The 10,531-nt window shown below is 62.3% G+C and overlaps 1 protein-coding gene across 4 annotated transcripts in view; it reads right to left on the bottom strand.

The window, feature by feature from the left end:
• Positions 1–821: 821 nt before the first annotated feature.
• COQ8A (coenzyme Q8A) overlaps positions 822–10,531 on the bottom strand; it is a 50,179-nt gene continuing 40,469 nt past the window's right edge. For all 4 annotated transcript variants that reach the window (XM_061187364.1, XM_061187367.1, XM_061187366.1 and 1 more), the window contains exons 5-15: positions 9,945–10,019; positions 6,837–6,959; positions 5,193–5,278; positions 4,937–5,077; positions 4,363–4,444; positions 4,161–4,254; positions 3,739–3,880; positions 3,400–3,507; positions 3,190–3,255; positions 2,814–2,900; positions 822–1,948 (exon numbers count right to left, since the gene is read on the bottom strand). In XM_061187364.1, coding sequence (XP_061043347.1) covers positions 1,661–1,948; positions 2,814–2,900; positions 3,190–3,255; positions 3,400–3,507; positions 3,739–3,880; positions 4,161–4,254; positions 4,363–4,444; positions 4,937–5,077; positions 5,193–5,278; positions 6,837–6,959; positions 9,945–10,019 — 1,292 coding nt within the window. In that variant the 3' untranslated portion in view covers positions 822–1,660. The remainder of the gene's footprint in view (positions 1,949–2,813; positions 2,901–3,189; positions 3,256–3,399; positions 3,508–3,738; positions 3,881–4,160; positions 4,255–4,362; positions 4,445–4,936; positions 5,078–5,192; positions 5,279–6,836; positions 6,960–9,944; positions 10,020–10,531) is intronic.

The raw sequence follows: 10,531 nt of genomic DNA, 5'->3' as shown, positions 1-10,531 counted from the left end.
TCTGAGCCTCAGTTTCCTCATCTATAAAAATGCCCACTTTGAGCGTCCCACGAGTTAATGCGTAACTAGAATACGTACAGTCTTTCTTTAAAAGGGCTGTGGAAGCTCTGACCGCAGATGGGCGCGTGGTGCTGGGCTCAGGGCTAAACCTCAAGGGCCCCCCAGCGGCTGTCATGGTGACCACCTCGGCCTCTGCATCCTGTCCCGGAGTCCAGCGTGTCTGTTCCCATCAATCCCAAACCGCAGAAAGGAATTTTCCTTTAAGAACCCAAAACTCTGAGGACGCATCTGGGACCGCTGCCATCTCTCCGCGTTATTTCACCAGCTAACGCACCTTTCAAGGTGTTCGCAGTCCGTTAGAAGGGCCCCCCGCCTGAACGTTCAAAATGCCCCCGTGACCGAGGAATGAAGTTTGCCCCGGGAAAGTGCTCCTCAGCCGCGCCTGAACCCTGAAGTGGGTGTCACTGCCGCTCAAGCCAGGCCCTCGCCCTGCGGGCTGGTGTCCACCTTTTCCCACGGTTGCCGGCACCACGTCATACAGCCTCTGGCGCAGCTGTGGCTTCTCCGCCTCTGCGCCGTGGGGCCTGGGAAGCTGCTGCGGCAGGGACCTGGCAGCTGTGCTGTCCCCTCCCCGCACCCTTTCTCCGACGAGGAATATGGGCTGAGCCTTCCGGGTTCAGGTACCAAGAGCCTCACGCTGGGAACAGGGGCAAACCTTGCAGAAGCGTCTGGAGGCGGGAAAGGGTGTGACGCTGACCTCGGGCCCCTCACTCACCATCAGCTCAGAATCCTTTACAAGTGAAAGAATTAATGCACAGTGCTAGGATTTTTTTTTTTTTTTAATTGAAACAAGTAAATCAGACAATTACAAGAATTGTACAGAGGTTAACAGCCTGAAACGACCCCTTGGGTCCAAGCAGGTGACACGTGCACGTCATCTTCCACAAAAGGCCCAGGCGCCGGAGCGGGAAGAAGGGCCCACACACACCCAGAGAGCATGTGGCTTTCTCTCCCCTTCTGCGGCTCCTGCCTCCCCACAGGAGGCAGCAGTTCTCTGGAAACCTCTGCTTGTCAAGAAAAGCCTCTAGGAACCAGCCAGAAGCAGGTGTGGGTGGGCCTCGCTTGGTGAAGTAGTGCTTGTTGGCACTGCTCAGATCAGCACTTCTCCCACGTGCAGATCCAAGCCGGAGAGGAAAAGGCAGAAAACACAAATCTCATTCTAGAAACACACACACACAAACCTTGTATTACACACTCCATAAAATCCAAAAAGGCTTTTCTGTTTCGTTTTTGGGTTTTTTTTGGTGGCAGGGAGTCAAAGGGAGAACTCTCATCTTCTGGTTACCATTCACATTAGCAAAAAGCCCTGTTACAAAAAGGAAAAGGAAATAAAATCGTCTTTTTATCGAGAGTCATTTCACAGGATGAATAAACATAAGCAGATTCTGCCAGACAGCAGTGGGGCTGCATTTCCGTGCTGGCGCCTCTCACCCCACACCCACTCGGCGATGAGAACCGTGTATAAGTGCTGGCCACGGGCTCTGAGCAGCGCGGCCCCCTCTCACTGGGTGAAGTTTAAACGGAGCGTGGGTACCACCGGCTTCCTACTAGTTTTAGCGGCAGGAGGACGGAGGGTCCCGCCTAGCGGCCGGGCCCGCGGCTACTGCTGCTCGGCCTGCCTCCTGCGGTAGTTGCTGTAGGCCTCCTCGAACATGGCCTTGCAGGGGAACCGGGCCTTCAGCTTGGAGCAGATGAGGAAGGAGCCCCCCATCTTCCTGTGCAGCGAGTAGGTCTCCTCGGGCGGCGGGACAAGCCGGTGCTTCAGCATGATGGGGATCAGGCTGTGGATCTTCTCGGTGGTGCTCTGGGTGCCAAAGTCAAAGGGCTCCTCCGAGGCAAAGGCCTCCCCCAGGGTAAGGATGGCATCCAAGTGGGCATCTTCCATGGCCTGGAGGGAGGCGAATGGAGGTGAGATCGAAGAACCCTCACCAGCCCAGGGCTCCATCACGGGGCCTGGGCTGAGTGCTTCCCGAGGAGTGGGCCAGGTAGGTGAGTGTTTCAACCAGACTGAAGAACGGGGCCAGGAGAACATCATTAATGTGTGAACTGGGCTCGGTGTAAGAAGAAAGGAAGTGGCGGGGTCTGCGGCCGAATGCAGGGTGTGACCCTGCCTGGGGGCACTCGAATTCAAAGTTTTTACAAAACACCTGTCATTCCAAAAAGAACAGTCTGTAGGCCTGAGCTGACCTGAGCCTCTGCACTCCTTGTAGGTGGCAGACCTGAGACCACCTGTGTGTCTGCAACCCTTCCCCACTGTCATCAGGAGAGGAAGGTGCTGCTTTCTGAGTGGGTTCTGGGTGACAGGAACACAGATGCTCGCCCCTTCATGTAGAGGGCTGCTACGATTACTTCCAGCGCTCCCCTCACCCTTTCCCCGCTGAGGCCTGAGCGAGTGAGGGCTGCGCTTTGCCATCCCATTTGCCCACCCGGGCCCCGAGCGCCAACACGATGAGCCCAGTGACTGGGATCTCGAATAGGCTGCAGTGGGGCGTAAAACAAGAGCTCGGTGACCAGTCCCCCAGCATTCTGAGGCCCTCAGCCCAGGGGCTGGGGCGGGGCCGGCCCAGGGGCCCTGTGGAGACCCTGGAGAGCAGCTGTCACTTCTGATCTCATGCATTTGTAAACTGAGATTCCCTTCAGGTTTCAAGGGAAAAGCAGTCCATGGCTCACCCTCCCCACACACACTGAAGTCGGCCTGGGGCTGAGTCTGGCTCAGCAGGCCGTGTGACTCTCCAGAGTCACGGGGGGCTCACCTTGACCTCGTAGCCGGTGAGGAACTTCATCTCGATGGACTTCTTCAGCACGGCCTCCCTGTCCCGGTTAGCAGCAGCCCTGATGATCTGCGCGGAGGTGCAGAGGGGACCGTGGACAGCACACAGAGGGGGAGCTCCTGAGGGTCCAGGGAGCCAGCACCTGCCCCTCCCCACACAGGCCAGCTGCCGGCCCACCCACCTTTCCCCTTTACTCCCCTGAGCCCGAGGCAGCTGCGGCCTCATCCACGGGCACCAAACGCTGCGGACAGGCAGGGACATGAGGACGGAAGCCCGCCCGCCCGTCCCCGAGTCCCAAGCATCCCATCTGAGCCTCAGGAGAGCACAGGCCAAGGCCAAGCCCTGCCTCCACCCCTACCTGGATGTAGAGGTCCGTGAAGGCTCTGTCATATTCCCGAGTTGCCCCGAAGTCCAGAAGAGCCACCTGGGAACGGGCGATACCGGGGAGGGTTTGCCCCAGTGGAACACGGGTTGGGAGGACAGGGCGGCGGGGGGCTGAGACCCCCAGATCTCGGACCCTGCTCCAGCGGAGCTCAGGCTCCCTGTGGGAGCCCCACTGGGCGCTCACCTTGTGCTGCTGCGGGTCATAAAAGAAGTTGGACCAGTTGGGGTCTGTCTGCATGAAGTGGAACTCGAACAGCTCCCTCAGGCACAGGACCAGGATGCTGTAGCAGATCTGGGGGCCGGGTGGGTCCTCGTCACCAGCGCCAGACCGCCCGGTGGCCCCTGGATCTGGGCCGGGGAAGCCTGACTCCCATTTCCCTCCCCATCTTCCACCCCATCCTGCCTCACGCCCAGAGCTGACTTTGAGGCCAAGCGTACCACCAGGTGGGGAAACGCAGCAGCCCTCCTGCCCGCTCTGCCCCACAGGGGGGCCTCGGGGCTCCAGCGCCACCCTGTGACCCACCTCATTCCGGATCTCCTGGCTCAGCCCCTCGGCCTGGTCCAGGGGAAAGCCGGACACCAGCTCCGTGGTCAGCACATGGGGGCTGCAGAGCTCGTCCACAATCTCGGGCACGTAGAAGAAGGGGTGGTCCTTCAGCAGCTCCCTGGCAGGGGTGGGCGGGAGGTGACACCCGGGCCTCCTTGATCCCCCCCCACCCGCCGACCAACGCCCTGGGGCGACACACAGGACAGCAAGGGGCTGAGCCCCCCAGGCAGAGGGCCCTGCCCCGAGCTGGGCAGGACACGGCGCTGGCCTCAGGCCCCAACCCCAGCCATCGCCCCTCAGAGCCGGGGGCGCCTTCAGCCCAAGACAGGCTGCCCGAAGCCGCCCCTTCTGTCTCCCCAGCGGGAGCAACAGGCAAGGGCCCGAGGCTGGAGCCGCACCTGAACCTGCGGGCACAGGCGGCCTCTCGCTGGTAGTCACACTCGAGGGCCAGCTCCCGCCTCAGCACGTCGATCAAGTGCTCAGGGAACAGGCCTGGGCCAGGGAGGAGGGTGTCAGGGGGGCTGGGGGCTCCCCGGGAGGCTCCCCGGGGTCCCCAGAGCCCGCCCACAGGCCTGCCCTTGCCCAGCGGCAGCCTCAGACCTTCTGGAAGCATGTTGCTCATGTTCAGCACGGCCATGAGGTTGTTGACGTCACTGCTGATGCTCTGGGCCACGCCGGGGTACTGCGGGGGACAGAGGGGGGTCAGGCAGACAGACACAGCAGGGCCCCGCGGGGCCCCCGCCCTCCTGCCACCCACCAGCTGCCCAGCTGTGTCCCTCCCGGACCCCGCACCTCTGCGAGGCAGAGCCAAGACCCCCCAGTGCTGCCGTGACCCCCGGGCCCACCACGACCCTGTTCTCCACGGCCAACCGCTCCCTCCCCCATCCCCATCCCTGCAGCTCAGGCCCCAAACAGACAGTCACTTGTCCCCAGGCCCTGTCCCCCCCAAACCAAGCATGCTGGGAGGCTGTCCTCCCTCCTACAGTCACTCACTTAGCAAATACTTCTCAGAACCCACCACTGACCAGGTGCCGGGACAGAAGTGAAGAGACACAGGCCCTGCCCTGGGCACGGGGACACACAGGGGACGTGGGGTGCAGAGGCCCCTCACTGCAGGGCCCGGCTCTGCCCTGTGAGCCTCTGAGGGCACCGAGCCCACACCCCGGGTGCCCACCTGGATCTTCATGGCCACCTCGCGGCCGCCCTTCATGCGGGCCAGGTGCACCTGCCCGATGGAGGCGGCTGCAAAGGGCCTCTCCTCAAAGTACTCCAGCTTGTCCCGCCAGTTGGGGCCCAGGTCGCTGTTGAGAGTTTTCTGGAGGGAGAGGCCAGGGAGGGGCCGTGAGCACAGCCGGGGACACCCTGAGGGGCCCTACCCCACCCCCCCGCAGGGCTGCCAGCACCCGGACCCTGAGCCGCACTGGCCTCACCATCATCTGCTTCAGCGGCATGAAGTCTGCACTCTGCCTGACCCGCTCGAAGATCTTGGCCAGATGGGGGTTGATGAAGGCGTCGTCTGGAAGGCAGCAGAGCATTCAGAGAGTGGAAGGCTGACCCCTCAGAAAGAGGGCGCACAGGCCACCTCGATCACGCCTGCCCAGCGAAGTCTCCTGGGAGGAGGCCGAGGTGCCGCTCTGCCCTTCAAACGCTGAACCCCAGGTTCAGAGAAGATGAGGCACAGGCCCAACGCCACACAGCAGGCCCAGCCTCGGATTCTCCCTGCTCCCGCGGAGCGTTTCCCCACTGGCACACAGACCCCTGATACTGCGGACCAAGGCTCCAGAGGGGACGCAGGGACACTGACCCGTGCACACTCCTGGCCCACCTCGGCCAACAACCAAATCCGAGACCCCCGCAGCCCGGCCCACGGCACCCCTCCCCACCCGGGCGCTGGGTGCATCTGTGCAGCCCGGACCCTGCCAATGGCGTGCGAGGCAGCGTGTGCCGGGGCCTCTGAACTCACCCAGGGACCTGAGGAGGTGGATTCCTTAGAAAGAGCAGGCATAGCTTTTTATGATTATAAAAGAAACACATTTAGGGAATAAAGTGTATTAAATGTTTAAAATACCCATAATGTACCTACAAAGAACTACTGTTCTCTTTTTTCGTTTTGACCCTTTCCTATGCGTTTTTCCCTGACTGCAGTCACGCTGCCTGGAGACGCTCTGGCCAACTCCCCTCCTGAAGCCGTTTCTCACGAGCACTTCCCACGTCGCTGAATAGCTTTCTGAAATACTCTGTAACGCACACAGAAGCTTCAACACGCAGCTCACTAGCCGGACGGCGGCTGACTTCAGTTTGTTTATTTGAGACCAGAAAGAATCCTTCGATGAAGCCGGTCCTGCAGAGCCCTGACCGCATCTCTGAGGCTCTCCGTCCTAGAGGCGGGGCTCACGCACGGAAGGGCTTCCGAGGGGCACGTGCCGCTCGGGAGTCCGCACCGGCACAGGCAGTGCCCGCGCCCACCTGCCTGGGTGGTTATTCCTGTCCTGCACCTGGCCAGTTCAGTGAGTCCATCTGACTGCTTGTGGGGGGGACTGGCTGTGCTCCCACTCAGGACACCAGCCCCTCGGGTGCTCCTCCCTGGGAGGCACCATCAGAAGCCCCGAGGGCCCCCCGAACCCCAGCTCTGCTCTGGGGCCTGCAATGAGCCAGCCTCCGGCTCAGCCGCTGCCTCCTCCCCCCGCCTTCCTTCCTCGGGGCCACACAGCTCATGCCCCGGCATCACGCCACCGCAGGCCCGTGAGCTCCCCCAACAGCACCCTCGGACCACCACGCAGGGGCGCCGGAGGGCATCAGCCAGACTCTCCCCAACTTTTGAGATGCCAAGACCTCTCTGGACATGTCAAAACGCTCAGAAAGAAGCCAGAAAAACAATCGTGGGCTCCTATTTAAGCCGCTGTTTTTAAACATCCCAGGTGGGTTAACAGCCAGGCTTCAAGCAAGAGAAGCCCGTGGGCAGGAAACCTCCCACCCCTTCCCAGTGGGGCCTAGTGCGGCGCCCCCCACTGCTCGCCCCCCAGCTCCCCTCCCTACGCTGCCTCACCGCCGCCAGCCCGCGCAGCCGCACTCACCCTGGATGCTCAGCATCTGGCCCAGCTTGAGCGCCGCCCCGCGCACCTTGCACAGCGTCCGCACGATGCGCTCCGCGTTGGCCTCTGACAGGAAGGGGCTGGAATCCAGCACGGCCTTCTTCCCTGCAGAGGAGCAAAGTCACCATGGCCTCCCTCAGGCGGGGCTGCTGGGCCTGGGATCCCCCAGAGGCCCCTCCGCCCGCCCCTGGTTGTGGGTCTCGGCAAACCACTGGTTCTCCCAGTAAAAACAGGGACAATAACAAGACGTCAGGGTTTCACACGTTTTAAGTGAGATGCAGTAAAGTCCCAGCACAGAGCTTGACACAAAGGGTTCAGTCAACGTTTTTCCTCCCGGGGGTCCACAAAACCGGCAATGCAACTTTAACCCACATTTCACACCCACCTCCCAGATGCCGAAGAAGGCCCTCCGGGGCCACCCAGGTCTCCCCGGGCCCACCTGAACACCCTCCCAACACACACACACACACAGGCTCGCCCACGGGGCCTCTCCCTCCGCATCAGCCCCTGCCAAGTCCCTGTCCCTCGCCCCTCAGTGTCCTGGACAAAGGTCACCAGCACCCCTGGAGTCTCTGCACAGTCACCTGCGGCCACTGGCTGCAGTGACAGCGCAGTCCTCGAGGGAGGGGAGCTCAGGGTCAAGGACAGCCTCACTGGGCTGGTGCCAGCTGGCCCCGGGAGAACGCATAGGGACCTCAGGTGTGCAGATGACCTCCATTCAGCATAGTCAGGGGTGGGAGGGTGCAGGGTGGTGACTCAAGGTGATGAGGAGCGGGTGACCCGGTGACAGTCGGTGCTTTTCCTGCCCTCTGTCCTGTGAGCCCAGTTAGATCAGGAACCCCCGAGGGCTGCCTCCCACAGAGCCTGGCACTTTCCTCAGCCTGCATCACCACGGGCCTGGCCCAGCGCTCGGAGTGGGTCTGAGCTGGGTCCCCAAGGGGGGAACGCGGGAGGTGGCCGTCATGCCACTGCCCTCCGTCCGGGGCCGTGTCCAGCTTGGCCTCTGATATACCAGGGTGGGTGGGCTGCAGGGGAATGTGAGACTGAAGGCCCACATCTGAGGGCAGCTGTTAGGCCTGCGTGGGGTTAGGCTCACCCCAGGGTCCCAGACAGCAGGACAGGGTCCCAGGAAGGGGAGAGATCTCAGCTCCACAGGAAGAAGCCCAGCTGCCGGGCGTCAAGAAAGCTGTAGCCCCTGGGCAGGGCCACTCCAGGGTGTCTAGGCCAAGAAGGGTGCCCAGATCACCCCTCGCCTCGGGCAGCAGCAGGGACAGGTGGCCCTCTATGTCCGCTCTGCCCTCCCCAGCCCCTGGGCCCTGTGGGCCGGGACCTGGGCCTGTGTCCCTGAGGAGAGGTGGGCGGGGCGGAGACGCTGGAAGAGAAGGCCACGGCCCAGGCAGGAGGAGGGAGATCTTCTCCCCTAGGGACACGGCAGACCCGGGAGACAGCAGCGCCCCTGAGATTCAGGGACGGCGCCCGGCCCTCTTGAGCTTTCCAGGCAGCCGCTCCTCACGGCTGGCCAGTCTCCACAGGCTGGAGTCTGGGCCCCTGCCCGGGCAAGGCTGGTTCTGAAAACAACCCGGGGGGAGCCAGGGGTGCCCAAGGGCGTGGTGGGCGTGCCCCCCTCAGGAGAGGCTCCCTGGGGAGGCCTGGGCCAGGCTGGTCAGTGCCCTCCAGGCCCAGGGGTTCCCGGGCCTGCTCAGGAAGCTAGAGCACGTCCCTCTGGGCCTGAGCCCCACGTCCTGCTCTTGGGCCAGTGGCACTAGGCCCCTTGACCCCCAACAAGGGCCACCGCCTCCCTGACAAAGGACACCAGCTGTAACCTTGGGGCCAGTATAGCTTCTTCCCTGCTTGGACGGGACAGGACGGAGGGCAGCCAGTTTTGGGGGGAACGATGGGAGAGGTTGTGCCTGGGGAACGCTGGCTTCTCACTTCCCAGAGTCTCAGCACCAACACTAAAAATACCCTCCCTAATCCTCTCTGTTCTCCGGTCCCTTCCAAGGACACACACATACTCAGGGGCCTGGAGGACAGGCTAGCGCCTTCTCCGCGGAGGCCCCTCATCCCCTCGAGAGGGTCCTGCAGGTGAAGCGGGGCCATCCAGGTGGCTGGCAGGCCCCACTTCGGGGCCCCCAGGCTGTAGCTAGGGCCTCAGGGACCACAGCACAGCAGGACAGTGGGGATCACTCAGGGTCCCCAGGGAAGGGGGGAGGAGGTGTCAAGTACTGGAATGAACTGATGTCCCCTGAATGGGCCAGGGGCAGGGGGCACTCAGCCCAGAACTTCAAGTAAACTTTGAGAAATCCACCAAGCAGATGGCTCTAGCAGGGCTGCTCTCAACAGCCCCCAGGACCCCGCTGAAGGGAAAGCGCCCTGCACCTGCCTAGCCGCCTCCCCCCAACACCTGGACAAGCCTGGGGGAGGGGACCAGGTAGGAGGAGGTGGGTGGAGCCTCCAGCTGCCCCCTGACCCATCATCAGAGCATCACAAACACCCCAGGTTTCAGAGCAGCCAGTCTGCAGAATGTTCTCCATGGAGTACTGCCCACAGCTGGCCACCCAGACAAGGGGGAACTGAGCGTTCTGACCTGACCCCGGGCTGACCCTGGGAGGAAGGGGACAGAGGAGTCATGATCTTCACCTCAGAGACAAAGCTTCGGAAGCTGGAGAGGTAATGGCCACCCCAGGTCACGAGATGGGGAAATGGGGGGCCCCATGGGGTCTGTTCCAGCAGCTCCCATGCCCCTTGACCACAGCCAAACGGGGAGCCCTGGGCACCTGACCTGGCCAGACCTGGGGTCCCAGCAGCTCTGCAGAGCAGGGGCAGAGGCAGGGCCAAACCTGAGGCTCCTATCAGAAGAGGGAAGGTGTGCGGGCCCGGAGGAACCAAGACGGCTGGGTGAGCCAACGTGGGCCGGGACAGGAACAGAAGAGCCTTCAGGCCTCAAACTCCAGGGCTGCCATTCACACGGAACACAAGATGAAAGGTGCCCCTGGAGGCCAACCCTCGGGGAATGCAGGTGGGAGCTGGGAGCTGACAGGCCCAACTCTCAGGGCACACCCTGCCCTCCCCATCAAGGGCCCAGCTCACCTGAGGGGTCCTCAGGGCGGAGGCTCTTCTTGGCGACCTCAGCCAGGGCCCCGAAGCCCAGACCCACGGCCAGACCTGCAAGGAGGAGGTTGCGGGCTCTGGGCATTCTCTCGGGGGCTGCCCACTGCCCTCCACCCACGAGGTCCGGAGCAGCCCCACACAGACACCTGCCTCGCTCCCCTGGGGAGTGCCCCCTGCTCCTGGGGACCTTCGCTGACACTCCAGACATCTTGAAAAGGGAGGGGATAAAAAGGTAGGAGATACACAGCTGTTGTTTTCAGAGAAGACCTGGCTCAAGGTTGGTGCTTTCGGTGGAAAAGCCTCCTCCACCGCCACCTCCATCACCTTCGCTACAGGCTCACGCGACAAACACACACACCCCAAAACAACGTACGACGGGGAAACACATTGGGGGGACGCAGCACAAATGGAATGTGGACCAGGAATGGTTGCAGGCCAAGGACATCCTGACAACACTGGGCATCCCCCTGGGATGCAGCCGCCCACTTCACAGTCTGTGTGAAGAGCCTCCAATACTCTAGAATTCTCTAATCCAGTTCACTGAAGCTGCAAGGAGAGGCATTACC

This window comes from Eubalaena glacialis, chromosome 3, assembly GCF_028564815.1.
Source record: "Eubalaena glacialis isolate mEubGla1 chromosome 3, mEubGla1.1.hap2.+ XY, whole genome shotgun sequence".
NCBI lineage: Eukaryota > Metazoa > Chordata > Mammalia > Artiodactyla > Balaenidae > Eubalaena > Eubalaena glacialis.
This window is presented reverse-complemented; position numbering and strand designations above follow the sequence as displayed.